The sequence below is a fragment of the Enoplosus armatus genome, chromosome 7 (assembly GCF_043641665.1).
Source record: "Enoplosus armatus isolate fEnoArm2 chromosome 7, fEnoArm2.hap1, whole genome shotgun sequence".
Lineage (NCBI taxonomy): Eukaryota > Metazoa > Chordata > Actinopteri > Centrarchiformes > Enoplosidae > Enoplosus > Enoplosus armatus.
Genome location: NC_092186.1, coordinates 21,302,058 through 21,324,115, shown reverse-complemented (window position 1 = coordinate 21,324,115; position 22,058 = coordinate 21,302,058). Strand labels below are relative to the sequence as shown.

General features: G+C 42.7%; 1 protein-coding gene across 1 annotated transcript in view; it reads right to left on the bottom strand.

Annotated features, from left to right (window-relative positions):
* Positions 1-22,058, bottom strand: part of sgip1a (SH3GL interacting endocytic adaptor 1a) — a 54,904-nt gene that overhangs the window by 3,047 nt on the left and 29,799 nt on the right. The window contains exons 6-18 of the mRNA XM_070908284.1: positions 21,840-21,886; positions 20,634-20,814; positions 15,509-15,530; positions 15,337-15,396; positions 13,772-13,840; positions 11,772-11,852; positions 11,034-11,108; positions 8,836-8,957; positions 8,231-8,384; positions 7,066-7,125; positions 2,656-2,767; positions 1,592-1,747; positions 27-162 (exon numbers count right to left, since the gene is read on the bottom strand). Coding sequence (XP_070764385.1) covers positions 27-162; positions 1,592-1,747; positions 2,656-2,767; positions 7,066-7,125; positions 8,231-8,384; positions 8,836-8,957; positions 11,034-11,108; positions 11,772-11,852; positions 13,772-13,840; positions 15,337-15,396; positions 15,509-15,530; positions 20,634-20,814; positions 21,840-21,886 — 1,275 coding nt within the window. The remainder of the gene's footprint in view (positions 1-26; positions 163-1,591; positions 1,748-2,655; positions 2,768-7,065; positions 7,126-8,230; positions 8,385-8,835; positions 8,958-11,033; positions 11,109-11,771; positions 11,853-13,771; positions 13,841-15,336; positions 15,397-15,508; positions 15,531-20,633; positions 20,815-21,839; positions 21,887-22,058) is intronic.

Genomic DNA, 22,058 nt, shown 5'->3' with positions numbered 1-22,058 from the left:
TGGTAACTCCAGAGGGCCGAACTTACCTGATACTTGAGCATGTCCACGTTGTAGTACGTTGCCTGTGGCTTCTGCTCTGCCACCTTCTTTAAATGGGATATCAGGTTTGGCATGTTCACCCAGAAGTCCTTGGTATCGGCCTTGGCTTGTGTGGTGGTGTCGCTGATGGGGAAGCATGTAGAAAAGCACCATCAAAATACAGAAATCTTATACCATCCTGGTGATTTGTCTAACCTGAGGAATGTGCATCTCAATTAAAAAGAAATGTTTGACCAGAAAAACAAACTCTTTTTGGCACCAATGACTTTGGAAATTTTGCTACCCATTGCGTTTCACAGGCTTTGGTCAGTATTTTAACAATCAGCCGGAAGAGGTCAGGCTTTACACTGATTCTACAACAACTGTGCTGGGTTTAGAAAAACATTTCATCAATTACTTCTTCAAGAAATGATCCTCCATTATTTGAAAAGGGAGATATTTAATAAATGTCATTTTGTAATGAATCATAATTAAGCAGTAATTGTCATCATTCCGATGTGAGGCAATATACTTTTTACTTTTGCTGCCATTGAGTGGTGATTTCTGGGTTAGATTGCTCACAATAAAATGTGTTTTTATGGGTCCCACGCAAGTGAATTAAAAACTGAAAACCAAGGACGATACACAAATAAAAAAGGAGCTGACCTCTGTTCAAGGTAGTTGGTCTGAAAACTCAGATGACCTCATGATGACTCAATACGCAGTCAGCATTAATACGCAGCACAGTGTCTGAGCTGATCTCACTGAAGTTGACTCATCCTCTCTGGTCATCACTTAACAACCAAACTCTTCCACATGGGATCATGAATGTTTCATGAGCCACTTCTCAGAAAGTTTTGCCAGTTTACACCCTGATTCCAGATTCACAAATATCTGCAGAATCACATCTGAAGCTTTGTTACTCTTTGTTAAGCTAAAAGTTTTGCTTTGTTTTTATGCCACTTTACACATTTTTTCTATGTCATGTTAGGTGTTTACTTTCATGCTGCTGTTTATTTTAGACATTTTATTTATAAAACAGTTGTCTTTGCGTATGAAATGTGCTGTGTAAATGAAGTTTGCTTTGGCACTATAACGCACTGTAAGTGTGATAAGCAGGATTTGTTGTGTGGAAACAAAGACGATGAAATACACTATGATTATTATGAAAAATACACAATAAATTGGAAACAAACAAATATAACAAGAAGGTGACTCATTTTGATCATATGATGCAACATGCTCTTTAAGCTATTATCTCACATGCTCTACAAGTGAAATCAATACTATTGAAATTATAATGCACAATGAGTAAGAACATTTGATTTGGTTTGAATGAAGTTTAGTTAAATTATAAACACTCAACATATAAAAAAGAAATATGGGGCATTTCCAAGCTGGACAATAAAGCATTCAGACTTGAACTACACATGTGAGCAGGATGCAGTAAGAGTTATGGTGTAATCTTATCTTTTCGCTTCACTGCGACATTGCCTCCAGTGAAACGCTGTGTATTTGATTTTTTTTTTTTTTTTCTGAGAGTGAGGTGGTGAGGTCACAGCGAGGTCATTACCAGCAGAGGAGCTGGGGGTTAGGCAGCACATGCTCCAGTCGGCTGTAGTTGGTTATGCTGAAGGTTAGCACGGCGGGGGACGGGTTATTGGCAAAGTGCCGCGTGATTCCTGCCGGAAACGACAAAACCATCTCACCTATGATCTTCACAACACACCTGAGGGGAAGAGGAAGAGAAGGAGAGGGTTAGAGAGAGAGAGTAAAGACTCTCTACATATACAGTACACAATTATTTGGTTGATTTCTCCGTTTTCTGCGGGTTGTCTTTCTTAATACACATTGCAATGAGACAGTTTCAGAATCAGAATCAGAAACTGTTTATTGCCAAGTAACATACATTGCAAGGAATTTGCCGTGGTCTGATGGTGCTTGTTTCATATACTATAATTTCTTAATAAAGGTTTGTGCCCATGAGTGCGGATTTCAGCCTTTATGTATTGTAACTCAATGTCAATATTAAATCGTATTAATTTAAATATTTAAACGGTGTAAATCAATAATCTAGGCACAAAGTTTATTCCTCTCAGCTCCTCAACCTCAAAGCAGTGTAAACACAGACACTGAGCATGCTCCTTGAGGTCTACCTGATATGAAGCTACTGTGCAGAGTATTATTACAGGTTATGCTTTTTTAAATAGCGGTAACACTTGAAACCCTCTGATTAGCATATGTAAGCAGTATATGAATGTTTAATACATTTTTAACACACTATATTGCAGTTGTAAGCTGATATAAGGACATTTCTAAGTGCTTATCAATGCATTTGTCAGCAACTACAGTATAGCTTCTCCTGTGACGGATCTGTAACTGGTGTATAAACAGTGCACAGACACTAACATCTTTATGTATTTAACATAACAAGGCTGCACATGCTACATAACTAGGTAACTAGGTACCAGTAGGCGGGGTTGTGACCTTGGTCTATTACTCAGCATCACTAGCTAACAATGCTAATAAGGACTCTTCACAAGTACCGCTGAAAATTGTGATCCTGTTCAGGGAATCCTACGATAAATAAGTAATGGCAGGATATGTTGGAATGTGTGAAGCTATTGGATGACCTACTTGCTGGGGTCAGCTCCTTTAAAGAAGGCGTTGACCGTCTCTGTGAACGCAGCGGCCACAGGAAGAGTGTCCTGAGCCCCCATGGTGAGAGGACTGGGCCCTCTGGAGCAGCCTGGAGGTAACACACACACACACATTAAAATAGTGTATAAAATAAAACAGTCACACTCAACCAATGTCCGTAACTAAAAATCCCCTGAGCTGAATTATACGCTATGCTTTTCTGGTTGTTATGGCCAGGACAAGCCAGGACTACATCATCGTCCAAATCAAATTTTCAGTCAGGGATCTGAACTGAGTTTCACATCAATGTATAGTGGCTTCAACCCAGTATAAAAACAGCCAACAGACGTCAATAGATAGATACATGTTTCAACTCCCAAACCAGGACTCTACGCTCTTCCTAACCAATAGTGTGTGGAAGAAATGAGGAACAAAACATGGTGTGCAAACTGCAGTGAGGAAATGAAACTTTACAACTATTTGAAATGAGAACAAATATTGGTGTTAGTAAGGTGGCATGAAAACAGCAGGTTAAGTGTGTAGAGGATACCCATTTCTCTCTGCTCTTTGACTGTGATATTGTAGAGTTAAACACAATTACTTCCTCAAATTGCTGATTTTTTTTATTACACACTGACATCTGCTTGTAATTTAATAAGCACAGGTAGATGAGGAAGGAAAGGCAAGAGGCAGACATAGAGACTGAGCGAGATGAGCATGCTTATTCCAGACATGCTGTTGAAGCTGAATTATTCTGACAAGATCAAAGAAGATCACACAGTCTAAAGATCAAACCAAGAACTAAAAAGGACCAAAAGGACAAACGTGACGACAAAGAGATTAGTAAAGTACATGAAGAACGCCAATTGTTCAGGGAATGAAAGGCGGTCAGCGCAGATGAAATGAGTATGAACAATGTCAGGAAGAGAAGGTTGAGGAAGATATGACAAGACTGCATAGTTGACTGCATATGAGGGGGCTCAGCCAGGAGTTAGCATGGCGTGGGTTAGGGTGATGAAGGGGTTGCAAAAGAGGAAGAGGAAAAGAGGGGAGGGAGGAAGGAAAGAAGGGGCAGGACAGGGGAGGGGCGAAGCTTGCACAAATGAGCCTCGAAAGAGTGTGTGTGCACGCTACCCTGGTGCAGAGAAAACTTACCTTCAAAGGTTAAATAAAACTTCCCTCTGTCAAACCATACAAGGGATGGCTGGTCATTCTCTGTGTGGGGTGGAGGGGTGGAGGAAGGTGGGGTGAGGAGAAGGAGGGGGGAGAAGGAAGAGGGATGGAAGGGAGGGACGTGGGTGAGGAGGGGTGAGAGGGGGGAAGGAGAGAAGGACAGTAGCGTGAGTCTCACATGGCAGGTCTATCACATGTCACAGTGAGGTGGAGGTGGAGGCCGGGGGACGAAGAGGGACAGAGGGCCATGGCAAGCCGAGACAGAACATGTGACAGCACGGGTGTGACTGGATGTTTTTTTGGGTGGGTGGGTGAGTGCGTGCGTGAGGAGCGGCAGGAGTCAGGTGGAGCGAGGGCCAGGTGTGTGCTGCCAGATGTTGGCAGTGGTACGAGTTGATGTGCAAGATACAGGAGAGAGCAAGTCGAGGATGTATAGTCTGGGGGGGGGGGGGTGGGGGGGGCATTGTCACATAATAAAATGGTAATTTTCCAACAGCCGATGCTCCAATTGCGGAAAATTTGGGAGCACTATGGGTCCAACGGTAAACTGGCACTACTTTCTACTTTTCACTGGCAGATTGTTCATATTGCGTTTATCTTTCTTCGGCTCACTGTGCAAACATTTGCCTCCAGGCCTCCACTTTTCAAATTATGAAACAGATGGAAGCACACTGTCATGTATAAAAAGAAAACACCCTGCAGGGGGCAGCCATAAGCAGGGAGAAGGAGGTGCACAGAGAGACGCTGCGTCCCAATTTCAGGGGCTGGATCCTCCAGAAGACCTCACAGACACCAAAACTAAGGACAGTTCAGACAGTTCTGGTTAACTTTCGTTTCAAGTTTGTCACGGAGAGATACGAGAGCTACACAGATGAATGGGCCAGTATTTGCTTATTGCAGATTATTGGTAGCGTAGTGTATCTGTGATATATTTCTGGTAGGAATGGCGTCTCCACCAGAGCACAGTAGCAAGTGTATCTTAGGTAAGATAAAGTAGGTAGATTAAGATAAAGTAGATTAAAAAAAATTATTTAAATAGCACACATATCTGAGAAATGCATAAAGGACCTTATGAGTTAATAGAGATTGCCTTAACACTCACTGAACAACTGACCAGTGAACAATGCATTATGACAGTTGTTCTCAACCTGTGGGTCAGAATCCCCAAAAGGGGTTGCAGGATTATTTTAAGAGGTCATGAGATGATTAATGTGATAGGAGAGAATCAAAAAACTTATTTCTTCTACACATAATTATGTTTTTTGTGTCTAATAATACTTTTTTTAGTTGGAAAATACTAGATAGTTGCAGCCTCTCTGGAATATAACAAATATTTAAACAAAAACATTTGAGAAGGGAACATTATTGCACTTGTCATGAGTCACAGACATATTAAAACCGTGAAGAGGAGTCATTGCTTCGTTTTAAGGAGACAAGCCAAGAAAGGGTTAGGAATTGGTGGATTACAGGATACTACAGGCTGCAAAGGATACTCTGGTTCTGTCCTCAGACTTTGGGCAAAAGGAGGCCTCATTTCTCAGCTGCATCTGAAGGAGCCTTTCATGTCAGGTCATGCTGTGTTTGGTATGGATTCAGACTTTGGAGGATCCAGCCCCTGAACTGGGGTACAGCTCCAGTTTGACAAGAACAAGCATTACCAGTCATTGTGTTTACATATGGTACTATTTCCTAAAATGACATGCGGCAAAAACATGACTCTTCCAAAGTCAAATGTGTACATTTAACTCATGTCAGTGTTTGACAGTTTGACACGGAGAACTTGGCAATCATCCTGGCAGAGCAGGCTTGTTCTAGTCCATACTGTTGTTTTGATGTGGGGTTCCAGCAGCGAAGGTGTGTTGTTGAGCGAGTGGAATAACTGAGTGTTGGGCGATGGCACGACGGGAGCAGCGCAGTGCTTCATGAGGAGAACAAAAGGGCAGGTGTTCAGATGGGGAGGGCGGAGTTTGGGGCTGTATTTATTTCTATGGCTGGAGAGTGCGTGAGTGACAGGTGCGGAAAGGTGGGCGTCATGGGTCGAGTGTGGGAGTAGACCGAGGCTTTAAGGCCAGTGGAGATTGGTTAAACTTGAGGCTGCGTCGTGCTACTCCAGAGGTAGAGAGAGGACGGCATGAATACCAAACAGCTGCTGCCTGTCTAATTCGGCCTAATTCTCATGCCAGACTTCAAACGACTCTATGAGCAGCAGCTCTGATATGGCAGCGTGTGTTTGAGAGTGTGTGTGTGTGTGTGTGTGTGTGTGTGTGAGCGAGAGAGAGAGCGAGAGAGAGAGAAAGACAGACAATATGGATCTCAAGGGCCCACAGATAAGGAGCTCTTCAGACATGCTCATTGAACACACAGCACACAAACACTCAAACACACTCTTGTGGTGCAGACTGAGAGTGAAGGTATCTGGGAGTGACTGCACCACACACACACACACACACACACACACAGACACACACACACACGCAATATGTGTCGCCAAGAGAAGAGACAGGAGGTTGCCATGGTGACATGGCGAGACAGCCGTTGGTGCACAGTCATAAAACAGAGAGAAAAGTCTCACGAGTGGGCAGATGGGCAAAGGGGAAGACACTCAAACTTTTTCATTAAAAAAAAAAAAAAAAGGTTATGCAATTGATGCAGCTTTTCGTCTCACCACAGCTTTCATTTGTTTCTGTGGGTGAATGAGGAAAGATATGCAGATAGACAGAGAGAGAGAGGGGGGCTATCATATCTATCAAATGCTTGGGAAATGTGTGGGAAGGCATGAGTTGGCAAGAGCAAAACAATGAAGAGAAATGCTGCAACGTTTGAAAAGAAAAAAAATGAACGTGTGGTATGTCCCTACGTCTGTGAGCAAAACCCGAAGTAGACTAGTCAAATAAGTAGGTATTAGGATAATGACACAGAAGCGGCCTTTTTATATATCTCATGATTTGAGATGTCTTTAAAGATTGACACGAGGCTGCAAAACCGGCTTTCTGGAACTGTGCGAGAATATGGGGAAAAAAAACAAAACAGAGTCTCACTGTCCCAATACCTACACCTTTTGACCAACATTCATCAAGAGAGCACAAAAACATTCAGTGATGGCCTTTACCCTTCTATGTCAAGTGCACTCCGGGTAAAGAGCATCAAAGAGATTGAAAACCGACAAAGGAACACTCCTCCAACCCCTTTCCCAACCCGTCCCCTTTCCTCTCTCTGAGGGGATCTTTACTATACCTGCAAATGAATCAAAGTGTCTCTCAAAGGTGGGCAGTTTGTCTACATAAGCATCGTCTTCTGACAAGCAAAAGGACAAATAAAGAGACAAACAAACGGCAAAACAAAAAGCAGAAGGCAAATCAAACCAAGGAAACAATCATTCAAAAATAATAATCAGAAAAGTACTGTCATGCAAACAAAAATAAAACTGCAAAAAAACGAAGCATCTTAAACACAAACAAGATGAAAATGTCACAATTAAAATGCACTGGAACTGGAATAGTGGCAGTTTCTTATTAAAACTGCTCCTCTGTGACCTTTATGTTACTGTCAAGTCCATCAGCCTTTTAGTCTATCAACAATGAATAAATAATGTATACACATACAATCATATTTTTTCACGTTACTCTCTGAATCTATTGAAGCCATTTGCTTATCGTTTGTCCCCGCAATCTGTTTAAAAAAGCAACTTCCAACCAGGGACTAGATTCTGTGTTTATGTAACTGCTGCTGCCTCCAGAGTGTGTATTTTTTTAAAATCTATTATGACTCAGCCATGTTACAGTCTACTGAGATCTGCTATTATCCACCAACAACTGCAAGGTCCTTCAACACCGACTCTAAAGTTAGATCGGGGAGTATAAACTGTTGTTGTGCCATTAATTCATTAAGGGAAAGTTTGTCGGGAATGTTTGCTTGAAAATGAACACCCTTTATGTGCAGTTTCATATTTCATTGTATCAAAATGATCTTTAGGAGTAACTAATACTTATTTTAAATGAACAGAAACCAAGATACAAATGATTATGGTCATATTTTACATATTTGTTTGTTTGTTTACACATCTATCTCCAGATAGTAACTGCTCACATGCGTGTGTTTGAATGATGTACATGCCACAACAGGTTTCGACCCTGTGTAACTGATATTCATCATTTTGTGGACCATCATTTCCAGGAAACCATTCCTAGAATTTTTTTTTTTTTTTTTTAAATCAATGTAAAAATGAATAAATAAATACACAACTGCATGACTCATTCCACACAAACTCTGAGTGCAAGGAAGGACGGGGCCGGTGCATGAAATCAACAATGAACTTTTAATATTAGACATGAACAGTAAAATTCAGCCAGCCGTCGGGCGACAGGCTGCACAGCTCAGTGACTGTTGAGGGAGCACACACCTGACACGGACACGGAGAGCTCTTTACCGACGGTGGGGGTGGTGGCGGCACTCAGGGAGTTGGTGGAGGAGATGGAGGAGGTGCTCTCGGCCCGCGCCAACGGGGCGATGGGAGGGGGGCTGGCAGAGTGGACCGGCGGGCTGAACGGACGATTCTGAAAAGATAAAGAGAGAGTAGGAAAAAGACAGATTAGCGTGAAAGAAAGAAGAAGAACTTTCAGGTTCAAGGTTTTGGCATCTTATACCATTGCTTGTTATGTTTTTGAGAAACGCATTTAAAAATCAAATCAAAAGTTGTTTTGAATAATCAGATTAAGCTCTGATTTTAAGGGACTTCATTATAACAGGAAACATTTCACCATTGGCAAGTTGTACAGTTGTGTTTGGCTTTGAGAGGCTTTCTTATGGAAGTTTCCTGCTAGTCCATGCAAGGATGCAGACCCGGAGAGCAGTGACTGACCCCCTCAGGTATTAACCGACCAGAACTAGTTGCAACAGCGACACAGTTCGATAGTGGAAAGTCAGTACTAAAGCTTCAACAGCTGGCAAAATACCAAAAGACAACCATCTTAATTACAAATGAAAATATGATGCCGCGAGACTTACTGCATCTCCTACAGTGGGTTTCCCTGGAGGGAGTTTGGGCCGTGAAGGGGGTCGAGGTGGAGGTGGTGGTGGGGTGGGGTTGACTGACGAAGGAGTGGCAGGTCGCACCGGAGAGGAGGAACCTGCGGAGCAGAAGAGAAAGAGATAGATTTTCCTTGATAAAACTCTACAGCAGAAATGCAGAATAAATGCAGGTTGGACAGAATCAGCTTTCAGACACATTGGAAAGCATATTTCCTGTATTATATTCATAATATCATTTCAAGCATCCAATGCAACTGAAGAGCATGTTATTTTACTATAAACAAGGAATATGTATACTTATGTAGTTTACAATTCTAACTCAAATTTGATTTTCATAAGAAGACACAGACAAGGTTTTATTGTTTCACTTCAATCCTTGAAACTGTTTTTTCACCTCCATCATGCACACCTCTATTAGAGGATTAAGAACAGCCAACATCCTATTTAACGGCCTTCGGTATCCGTTACCACTGACAATTAGGATTTTGCTAAAGCTGCGACCAAATTATTCCTTCTCCTCAGCTATTAGTGACACACTTTCTTTTGTGAACTACTGGCCTACATCTGATCAATGTCCTCCCTTGTACTGAGACTATTTCCTCACATCGTTATGTATGCTATGTTTGGGTCCCTGACTCATTAAAATTTACCAGAAAAGATTTTTGTCTCCTGCATAATGGACAGCTGAAATAGTCATACAAAAAAAGGCACAAGTCCTTCGATTCAGTGATACTGGCAGGACTGGCTGACAACTCAAAGAAGACACTGTGTCTGCGATAATGAAAATGTTCTACCAGAGTGAAGTCTGACCTTTAACTACAAGTCAGTCAGAACAGCAGCCTCTCCTAACATAACACAATTCAGCAGCAGCATGAGTGGTCTAGATCCATCCGGGCTAAAAGTGTGACCTCTTTTCCAGGGATAAAAATGCAGAATCATCGTTCAGTTTGACAACAGAGATGGTGCAATGGGCTGAAAGGAAATCCACTCAAACTTCTCCCCTTAGTTGTATGGATGTCACTGATATTACTAGTCACCTGACTGATATGATGACCAGTGTTTTCACAATTCAATTCCTGCGAGTGTATCAATCAATCACTGTCCTCTGAACATGGTAGTTATTATCTGGATGCGATTCAGGAAGTTATTTCCACAAATCAGAGCTCTAAAAAACCTGAACTCTGTAAATCGTATTCCACTTAGAATCCACTCACCGCTATTCGTGCCACCAGGCCCAGATGTGGGACCCGGTGACGACACCACCGCCCGGTATGTGGGGGGAGGAGGTTGGGGAGGCGTAATCCGGCTCCCCTGGCTAGCGTCGTTGGGTGAGGTGACAGGTTCACCTCCGTCCTCTTTGGGTCGGGTGGTGTCAGTGTTCTTGGACTGCTCCTCTTGAGACAGGACAAGAGGCGGTGGGACCGGGCGTGTTGCGGGTTCCTCAGCAGGAGGAGACACAGCTGGAGGGGTTCTTGCTTTGGGAGCAGGGGCTAGTGGGACGCTGGTGGGTGAGACGAGCGGAGGGGGAGAGGAAGTGGGAGGAGACGCAAGCTCCTTTGGTGGCACAGGGGGTGGAGAGGTGGCGAGCGTGAGAGGACTTCGGTCCTCAGGTGTAGGAGGACCTGAGGGGACAGGAGGTGCAGCAGGCTCCTCTGAAGGAGGAGGGGAGGCTGGTAGAGGGGGCACAGGTTCTTCTTTTGGGAGAGGGGAGGTAGGGAGAGGGGGTGCAGGGTCTTCTGGATGAGGTGGTGACGTAGGTAAGGGTGGGGCAGGAGATTCAGGTGGAGGCGGGGAGGCTGGTAGCAGAGGTGCTGGTTCCTCTGGTAGAGGCTGCCGGCCAGAAGATTCTTCAGTGAAGCAGACCCACGCTTCACCTGTGTCCTCGCCAGCAGGGGGAGCCTGTTCTGGTCCAAAAATGTTGTCCAAGTCAGCTATTGACGGCTTCCTGGTGGAACCGTCGGCTTCTGTTGACGCTTCTGAAACACAGACAACCAGTGACCAATCAAAAGCTGTGTTTGCAGAGGTGCTCAGTATGTTTACACACAGAGATAAAACAGGACAGACGGGCAGAAAGTTGGAGATAAACAAGCTGCTGCGATCAAATGTAAAAGTCTGCTTTATCCCGAGGTGATGGTTTGATATAACAGGCAGAAATAGATAAGAAGACTTCTCACCAGCTTCATCTGCAGAGGGAGGGCCAGTCGAAGGGGGGGAGGTCGGGACATTCTTGGGTGGAAGTGGAGGTGGAGCTGCAATAAAATGATCAGTGCGACAATGAATAGTCCTTTAACGTGTTATAACAGGGAGTGTCTAATCAACATCAGTGCTTGTTGCCAACGGTAATTTATGTTGATGAAGACTTGTTGAAAACTTATGGTGGGCAGCACACAACGCAAAAAAAAGAAGAAGTATTGTTTCATGGTTTAGACAATAACATACACACAACTTGTAACAAAAGCTTTGAAAGTTTGGTTCCATGCGTGACAGGTATTATCCCACCTGCCACAAACAGCCACAACAACTTGAGGAGAAGGGACCATCCCACAAATCGTCAACCATGCAGCACAGCACATTCAGTCACCACCATGCCAAATGCAAGGAGGAGGCAGCGAGGGAGGAGGGGTTGGCGCGGTATGGCAGACAGGTACTGAACTCTCCCATATAACTACAACCAACACTGAATCATTAGGTTGTGAAGTGGCTGATGAAATGAAACAGGTTACAGATGGCTGTTTATAAAGAGAAGCAGAGCGTTATTGCCACACGGTTGTTTGATCGGGTCAGTGTGCTGGTCTGTTTGTTGGGCGGATGATGAAGGGGGGGGGGGGTCATGAGGTGAGCTGATGGATGTGTCATTCCAGGGAGAAGAGGAACAATATGCGGCAAGACATGCTGGAAGTTATAAAACTTACTTCCTGTCGGGAAGGATCTTGTCAAAGAGGATTCAGGCTCTGAAAGAGGAGCCCCCCACGCATCGGACTCAGACAGACCCACTAAGTTCAGGAGGGGACAGAACAGGCCATGTCAGGGGGCATTAGAGCCAAAACACACAAGGGTTTCTGATTCTCTGGGGCTTAAAAAAAGCAATCGGTGTAAGAGGGGAAACAACACAGATCAGCCGGTCAATAAAATCTTTCAGTGGAGAAAACAGACTTTCAGACTGCAGTCAGGATCTGTTAGAACACCTAGAATACCTTTTCCTTGCCAACTAAATTTCAGTGCCACTATAATAGAGGAATACAGGGTTCAGCACAGAATGCAGACATATGAAGACACGGTTATAAACCTGTTCACTCAGACTCATTTCTAGCAGCAGAATAAAATCTATTTTGGCAGAGGTGACCAAAGCAGCCTGGCTATATGAAAGTTAGCTTAACACTAGCCTAACCACTTGTCTCAACAACAAATCAGATGATGCCAAAACCAACATTATTAGGGTTAGGTAATATGACAATACATGAGAGGTTGGTAAACTGGATGATATTTCGTTATACTGTTTATACCTAGGTAGCTATCTGTCAATCTAACTGTAATATTTGTGATTATATAAGCCAAAACGTTGCAAGAAAGTTTTATGAAAATATTGAATTTAAAGGATATATGCATTAATGTGATGAAGTACCTTGATTTTTCAAGGCATTTAATTCACTTTATTTACCAAAAACATCAGATTATTTTATCTATAAACTGTTTCTCAAATACATTTCCAAAGAATTGACATTGTATGCACTCAGTTGCATGTTGTTTATGCACACCTAGCTAAATTTACAGCAGTCTAATACAGCCATTTCAGCAATAAATCCTGCCTTCGCCAAGCTTATAATGTTTTAGAGAGCACGGCCATTTTTCGGGATGCAATATGTGGTGCTGTTGAATTATACTGTATTAAAGTGACAGGTTTTTCTATTATTTTGTCAACCCCATTTATATCAATGAGGGTGGGCTAAACAACAGAAACACCTCTCAGTATGATTCAATACAGTCCTACAGCACCACAAAATACATCCTCCAAAATTGCCAGAAATTTGAATCAAACCTCTCCGAAACAGATTTATTGCAGGACTGTTGTATTGGACTGCATTAGTCTTAGCTGAGTGTAAAATATACAATATATATCATCAATATAAATGGAGTTGACATTAGAATGTGATTAGAATCACTGAAGTACTGTCTGTCTTCAGCAAAAAACGACCATTATAAGTTTCATGAGGGTAGGATTCTTTGCAGGGCTGTTGTATTAGTTTTAGCAAGCTGCACCCTAATCAACTTGAGATGAAGTGTAAAATTACATATGGTGAAAGATACAAATACCACACCCCTCTACATACAGATAAAACGGTAATGAGCAGGAAGGGAAAAAGTTACCAGTGTCACACACAGAGCTGTTTTATTTGTCTGAATGAATGTATAAAAGGAATTTGTGTCAAGTTGATGTTAGTTATGCCTGACATGGCAGTTGCGTAACAGCTAAGCGCTCTCCCACAGCCTGTACCGTTAAATCCTACTGGATTGGGTGAGAGCGTGTGACAGCAGAATCTGCATATTAACAAGCTGCACTGTGCACGTGAACATGCCAATTTCAACCTTTGACCTTAGCGAAGACAGATGGAGTGAATCCACAACTGCACAGTGAGCCTGAGGGAAAAACAACGCTGTCAGAGAAGAAGGTGGGAGAGGGAAGGGGAGGAGGAGAGAGAGAGGGAGGAAGAGAGGGTATCTGCTGTGACAGCCAGGCAGGGCTTAGCTGGCAGCCTTAAAGAGACAATAATCATTGTGTTGCTATCACATTTAAACAAAAAACAACAACACTGGTAACAACCGTCAACACAAACATATTCTAAGAACCAGTGCAGACACAAGGAAATACGAAGAGACACGAACAGAGCGGCAAAGACACAGGGAGGAGGGTTACCTTCAGTTTTCGGTTCTCCAAAGGATGTTTCCAAAGGAGGCCCAAATAAGGCTGTGGTGTCTTCAGGGGCCGGCGTTTGTTGACTGCTGCAGCAGACAAAGGACAATATGAGAGAAGTTAGAGAGAGTTACAGGAGGTCATTTTTGGAAACAGCTACACAGCACACATCATATCACATCAAGCTTCCATCATCTGAACATGCTACAGGTAGAATTTTGCATCTTAAGTGACAGACGTGGCAGGTTGCAATTTTTATCTTTAACACATAGATATCGGACTTGGTTTGTGGATGAACAGTATTTTATTAGATACCAAACAGTATTAGAGAATCAATAAATGCTTATTTTGTTTATATTTTATGTGGTCACTGATCATTGATATTTAGATAATGTTGTTTTTGTGTTGTTTTGGCGTCCAAAACACCTGTGCTGACGGTGTAAACACCAACACGCCCCCGGTGCTCAGAGCGAACCGAGCCAACGGCAGCTACAGTTAGCAGCAGTTAGCGGTAACTTTATAAAGCTCTCTGTCCATCAGGAAACTCTGTAAATCACAGAGAGTTGAGGCAGAGCAGCCGGAGGACAGTAATCAATGAGGTCCAGTCCCCAGAAACACTCCGCTCCGGCAGCATCTATCGTTTTTCCAACCTACTTCTTGTCTCATTTGTGGTCTGATAAACAGTAAGTTCATCAAATTCAGTGCCCCATATCTCCAAGTTACTGTTGCTGTCATATGCTGTCGAGCACGGCTGCACGTGGATGAAGCGGTGCAGCAGGTGTTCGAAAGCCTTGAGTCTTATGCAGAAGTTTTCAGTGACACAACACTAGCGGTTTCATTGGATGCTGGTGACTATCGGAGCAGAGTAAGAATATAAAAATGCTAAAAAGGGAAAAGTGATGCAATTCATAGAAAAATCCAGTTTTTAACTAACTAACTAAAAAGGTGCATAAAGCTGTTGGTCACTGGTTGATGCCACTTAAATCCCCAGTTCATCCGACCATGACAGAATGTATCATGGTTGGACGGACTGGCCAATCTCCCGCAAAGGCCTAATGATTCTTGATGGTGACATTTGAAACCTCTACATTATGTAACAGGTCATAAACTCAAAATATTAACACGTTTGACTTGAAAAATGAAAACTATCATGCAGTTTCTGATAAAAAATTGAGCTACATGTAACATTTTAACACCAATAAATGATTACAGCTTAGCTTGTACACAGCATTTTACACCGTGTGCCAAAAGAATGCATTACACAGCAAATCTACTGCACTGCTTTACAACACAAAAGTTTATCTTTTAATGATACAAAAGGGAGCCAGTGTCTCAGCCCAAACAAAACCAAACACCGTTTCTAACACAATGTGTGGTGGGGAAAAAAAAAAGTGAGAAAAGCCACTTGCACACCATTTTTAGGAATGCAAAAGTGTAAATATACAGAATACACTACACAAATACAGCATGATACATAAAGCACCTTCACATTAAGTGGCAGTGGCTTGTCCTCAACCTCGCCAGGAAACAGTGAGGTACATACCTGGGGGGTTGTGGTGCTGGGGCTGGTGTGGGGGCCACAGTGGGTACAGTAGGGACGACACGTCTCGGTCTGGCAATCTCCTCACCTGGAACCAAGTTTAAACCTGTTCACCACATGTGCCTCTCGCATTGCATTATCTATAATTCACCATTGTTAAAAGTGAACCTGGCCTAAGGTGCAACAGGACTGATACTTACTGGATGTGTTCCTTTTCAAACCCTGTAACACGAAAAAAAAAAAAACAACAGTAAAATGTAAAACCCCCAAAACATGAAAATTAAAAATGTCAACAGCACAGAGACACTATTATTGAAAGTCTTTCTTGTGTACCAACACACACATAACGACGTACATATTCATACTAATGGCAGATCCTGGAGGTATGAAATATATATATTATAAGTATATATAAGTTACATATAAGTTCACTGAAATATGGCACAGAGAGCTCTAACAAACAGCAGATACTATATATCAGATGGAACAGAAAAGAAATATATATCTGCCTTTAGGGACACAGTTTAAATCAAGGGGTGTAGAGTTTCTTCAATAAACAACTCCAAAATTCGATAACAACAACATTGTTAGTATATGGTTAGAAAATGGCAGCTCGGTGAACTGCTGCTGCCTGTAGTGGGAATATTGGAAAGCTTTCAAAACATGCTTTTGAAGTCCTAAGAAGCCACCCCTGGAACCAGAGAAGGTGTGAGGCTGATAGTTAGAGCGTGAGAAAGTCAAAAGAGAAATGAGTTTTGTTGGAGAGACAGGCGGCGTATGTATGAATTCACCATGAGAGGGACACAAGAGGCCAAGAAAGGCAAGAGGGCAGATAAGGAGAGAGAGGGAGGGGAGGGGGAGAGACGGGAGCAGATGAGATGGGAGGACACGTCGATGGGGAGTGACTGAAGTAAGACATCAAAGGTTCCAGCTGTCAAAAGTGCAAATGTTCTCCCACTACAGAGACCAAGCATGAAGCCATTCAAGACGAAAAACAAGTAAAAATGAGTGTAAAACAAGTTAGCTAACAGTTTTGACCCATCGCCTCAGCCGCTGAACCCGCCTACGTATTTTCTGTCTTACTCAACCGACTCCAACGACAAGGTGAGGAGCAAAAGGGCAAAAGAAGCATGTGACATATGTTAAGCCTGACCCCAGGGAGACGGAGGAAAAGGACACTTACCGGGCTACGTCTCTGTGACCAGCAAAAAGGAAGAGAGAAGAGATACCTGGTCAGAGAGTAACAAATCAGTAAAGCAGACATCATGTGCATCAGGAGAAGAAGAATTTTGGCCTGGCTGGTCAGATTTGGGGATGAGGACAACAACATGTCCATAAAGAGGCCGTTAAGTGCTCATCTGTCTTAGATTTCGTGAGAAATTGCTTGTGCAGCCTTATGCGGTTTAAGGATTTTTGAGCATAAATGCAAATGGCTCATTACGTCCTGGATAATAAGGCAAGTGGGTATTAGGAGACTTATTCAAACTGATCTGTGTGTTTCTGTGGGTGCCTACATCCCTATCTTGTGTTGATGGTGAGAAAAAACCCCAAAGTGCAGTAATTCAAGGCCTTCAGATCAATGAGGATATTTGCCTGAATCTCTAACGTCATCTGTGAACCGGCTGTGACTGGACATCATCCAAAATATCTTGTGGAGCTGCTTAAAGCACTTCCCTCTCTTCCTCCCCTCATTTTTATCTCCAACTGTCTGCGTCCCTATCCTGTTATTTGATCATGTTTGTTAAAAAGCATGTCATTTTTGCCATCTAATCCTTCTGCGTTTCCTTTCATTTTCCCTTGTAGTCTCCCATCTGCTCCCTTGGCCTCTTTAATTTCTGCTGAAATCTTCCCATCTGCCTGCGTCACGTCCACCTCGCATCAGCCCTCTCTCCCTCCATCCCTCACTCCTGCGCTTGTTCCAGTTGTGCAGTGAGCCATGAGTGATTAAAGTGATGCAACAAAGGGGGTGGGACATGCTGGTGGAAGGAATTCATTTCATTGGGCGAATTGGTGCAGTACCCAGCGCAACACTGTCTCTCATAACCAATCATTGTCTCCCTGCTGTATGTAAACAGGAAGAAGAACAGGAAGTATTCAGAGTCACACACTGTGACCTTTTAGCTTCTTTCAGGGATTAACAATGATCTTTAAAACACAAACTGCTGTGTACAGATCTGCTTACGTTTAAAATGGACCACCGCAACAATTGTGTGATATATTTCAACTCAGAAAATGTTAAAGGATCAGAAATACAGCCTTTTCTTTTCCAATATTGCGCCTTTGCTTTTGGCGTTAGAGTAATGAAACATCTTGTAATTGAGGCAGGTCGTATTTGTACAGAGAGAGTCAGCTGGGCTGTAAACCTCGCCTGAGGGGACTCTCTGTGTAGACCTGACATATTATACATTGTGAAATAATATAATAAGTCATCATAAAAGTCTTCAAAATTAAGCCTTTCTGGTTGAAATGCTGGTAGACAATACAACAAGGGAGGAATGATGTGTGATGTAAGACCTCTGTTTTTTAGTTTCTAACACTCTAACTCCATCCCTGACCTTTTCCTCGCCTCCTCCACTGTAGTCTTGTTATTTGGAGAAGTGGAAGCTCAAGACTCCAGAACTAATTAAAATCAGATTTAAGACGTCTTAGTCAGCGGAAACAACTTGAAAGACAGCGCACTTATACTCCAAGTAACTAGGCAAACAAATCAACATGTGCCGTATAAATGCTGAGCAGTCGCACGCATGCACATTCAGTACAGTAATCTGCCTATATATAAACACCACAATGAAACACACTCACACCACATGAGAAATCACATAATACTGGCCATTTGCCCTGTACATGCTGGGCCAATAATAAAGCCTACAGTTATTACACACGGGCTTGATATGTTGCTTCATTTGTAGTTAGCCTATTTTCAGCAACACGGAACGGATTTTATGAGCAAACGCATTCATGAACAAGCAGTAAGTATTAAGAGGGATGAAAGTGTTATCAGTCAAGAATAAAAAAAAAAAAAGATAGACACACGACAGCATGCAAAGCAACGGCTTACCGGACTCCTCTACAGAGGTTAGCATCATTAGAGGCAGCAAAGGAATGAGAGATAAGAGAGAAATCAACAGGAGAGAGGGGTGGAATGGTTAGAAGACTGGAGGGGAAAGCATATTAACATTGGCAATGCAAAGCAAAGCATCTGTGCACAATGAAGGTAAGCATCTACATCAGCTGCAATCATTAGCACAGACAGATAGAGCTAGTGTAGTACTATAGCTCTTCACTGCATTCAGTCAACCCTTCATCCCTCCACCTACACATTACCCACTCCTCCTCCTAACATGATGTGAACACCGACTCCTGGCTTAGGTTTTCATGTGAAATAAGCTGTTCACCGGCATCTCCGTGTCCCTCTCGCAAGCTTGTGTACATATGAATAATTCATGCAGAATATGCCAGATATTACACAGAAATTAAGCTCATGCAGTCTGCCGAATACAACACTCAGTATCTAGGTGTGCATAATACTTGTGTGTTTCAGGTTGTCAAGGTTTCGCAAATGCAATGTCATATTTACACGCAGGAAACCGGCGTCAAGCGCAGAACGCGGAGCCTCAGTTATTAATGTAGGGAATCTCAATGATAGTCAAATGGCTGTGGGCTGTTGTCAAGTGTGAGTCATAAATGTTTTGGTCTGGGGATAAAGTTTTACTGGATTAGCTCAAGAACACGGAACAGCTAGAAAGAAGCGGAAAGAAGCCGTGTTTGATTTCGGAGGCCTGTTAACATTTGGCCCCTCTTTCCTCTTTTCATCAGACTATTTTATTGTCAGTCCATAGCCAAGGTTAGCCAGAGTTGCCAGGGACTGGGAGCGTGTGACTCATGTGATTTATGTGTGAGGGAAAAGCTCTGCTCAGGCAAACGTGATGCTAATTTGAACTGGTAGAGGTGAAGGTGGCAGTTTCGTAATCACAATTACAGGCCAGTAATTCCAGTGTCATGACCTTTCAGGTGACATTCGGGTGACTTGACTGTATTACATGAATTTCACGTTAGGGGAAACTTGTAACAAAGATAACTTGTCCTGGTCTAGGAAAAAAACCAAACATTCATTCATCCAGATTATAACTAACTGTAACACGCAACGCATGGAAGCCCCAAAACCAAATCTGTCATATTATGAGCGCTGCAACTAACATTTATTTTCAATATCAATGAATTCATCACTCAATAAAATGGCAGGAAATAGTGAGAAATGCCCATCACAATGTCTAGAATATATCCAATTTACAATGATAGAAAACAGATTTCTGAATCATTACTAAATTCTCAAATTTAAGAAGCTGGCAAACGCTCCATTGCTAGTTCATTTTTTCTTAATAAATGATTTTAACAATTAACTTCAGCGTCACATTTGTGAGTAAAAAAAAAAACTCGTACGTGTATATGACCACTAGCTATCAGACTGGAAAGACCTTCACACCTGATCAGGTTAACAGAGCCAGCGGGTGAACACATGGCGGCTGGATTAAATTATTGAGTCCAGAGGCTCATATGACCACAAGCAATGTCACTGCAGAGCAGACTGACACACGGGTTCATTGTGCCCACTTTCCTACCTGAATTATTCAAGGTGGACACCGAAGCTAACTGTCCCCACTGAAGAACATAGGAATCATGGGTAGGAGCCAGACAGGCAGGGGAGGCCAAAGCCTGTTTTGGAGTCCCACTGCTAAATACAGGCTGTCTAAAGGGGATGCGTGCTTGAATCTGGACTGGAGCTACATCACTTCAAAGAGCCTCACACCCTGTTATTCACTGGTCTCTGTTGTGATGGGACATCTGTCTTGTGCTAAACTACACCAGACTAAACAGGAGAACATTGAGGTCACTGACTGAGTATCACAAGCATCACAAATTATTCAAATCATATAAAATCGGCTAACGTCACTTGTTTGCTGACATGGATTGTGATTTCAGTCTAGGGACCAGAGACATCCTGTTGCACACAGGCTCATAAAAACAAACTATGTTGTCACATACAGGCCCAAGACAAGCAAAGCAGTGACCCATTTAGAGTTCCCATCAATAGCTAAAACCAAACAGTGGGATTAAGTAGAGTATATATTGTGGAGAAAGACACTAGCACACACAACATCATGCAGCAACTCAGTGGGAATAAAAGCAGCATAAAAGACAGTCAGACAGACACATCAAACTCTACTACATGTTAAAAGACAGTTAAAGAGGACGAAGATAAGAAGCAGGAGTCATTCACACGCCTGTTAATGAAAGCCGGCAGTGAGAGGACAGTGGGCTACTCACCAGAGGAGACGGGGACAGGGCTATGTTGCCTATGGAGGCTTTGAGCTCGTCGACCGAGGGGACTGACGTGACGCGATCGGCCGGCAGCGGCTTGATCTTGATTTTGAATTTTTTCCTGTGGTCCTCCTCTTCTTCCGACTCATCCGAGGAAAAGAAGTGGGGCTTTTTGGTTATAGGAGGTAGCTCGGTGTCAAGGAAATCAAAGTTCCCTTCCTCGAACAGTCCAGGATTTATTTCACGTTTGACATAATATTATGAAGGCGACTATGTGATTGGGTCATGGCTTCCAAACTCAGAACTACATCCGAAACTAGCCTCACTACCTTGGTCTTAAAATCTCAACTAATTTTCATGAAACTTTTTGTCTTAAATGTTTTTTTTCTCTCTATTTCCAAATCATTTTGCCTGCATGGCTAAAGTGGAGGACGAGATACCAACGGAAACCTAAATACTACTGGTACATGAATTGACAGGCAAGGCAATTCTAGCCCAGACTTAATAACTTAAACAAATAGCGGCTTAAACTTGGTGCCTGCCAACCCACAGGATGATGGTGCAAGTCCCTCTAAATCAGATCACATTTTCAACCGACTGAGTAGGTAATTGCAAAGTGATGAATACAGTATCACCATCAAGTGAAACAGTCACAGAGAGGTAAACAGAGCATCACCTCTGCTCAATATGAGCTGACAGTCTGGAGAATCAGTGTATTGATTGGAGGGATATTTCCACACTTCACAAAGAGGTCACGGGACTTTTCTCAAACACTTTTCTGCAACTTCCTGTTCACGTCTGATGCATCAATGACTCATTCTTCTGTAGCTGTGTTATGTGCTGCACCTCATTACCTTTATTTAGATCTTTGTTAATTGGATGTTTTTACACTTTGCTAAGCAGTTGACGCACTATATCATCATTGTACGTCAAGTGGAATCTTTTGTGTGTGGATTCCACTGTAAAACATGAGGATATTTGATTATATAGATTTGTTTCCACTGATTTGGCCCCAGCAGAATTTGAGAGGATGAAGTACATTCCCGTGTGACTGAGATTTACTACACAAACTGATCTCCTATCAGTATGTACCAATTTAACAAAATCCTGCACTAACAATGGAAGCCAAACTAACTTGGCAGAGATAAGACAGATGAACTCTGTTAAATGACAAATCAAGCAGCGCGAAGGATATCTCCCTCTTCTGACTCCTCTTCAGGTCGCATGCTGTAGCCCTCATCATCCACCTCAGGGGAGTTCTGAAACACAGGGTCAGTATAAATCTCCTTAAATGGTTGTATCATGTTATCGGTAACACACTGCTGCGATATTAGTTGTATGCAAATAAAATGCTAACAGAGGAATAGCTAATAGCTAAGTAACAAGGAGTACTGCAGGTTTACCGAGCTACAGTTCTCATACTGAGACTTC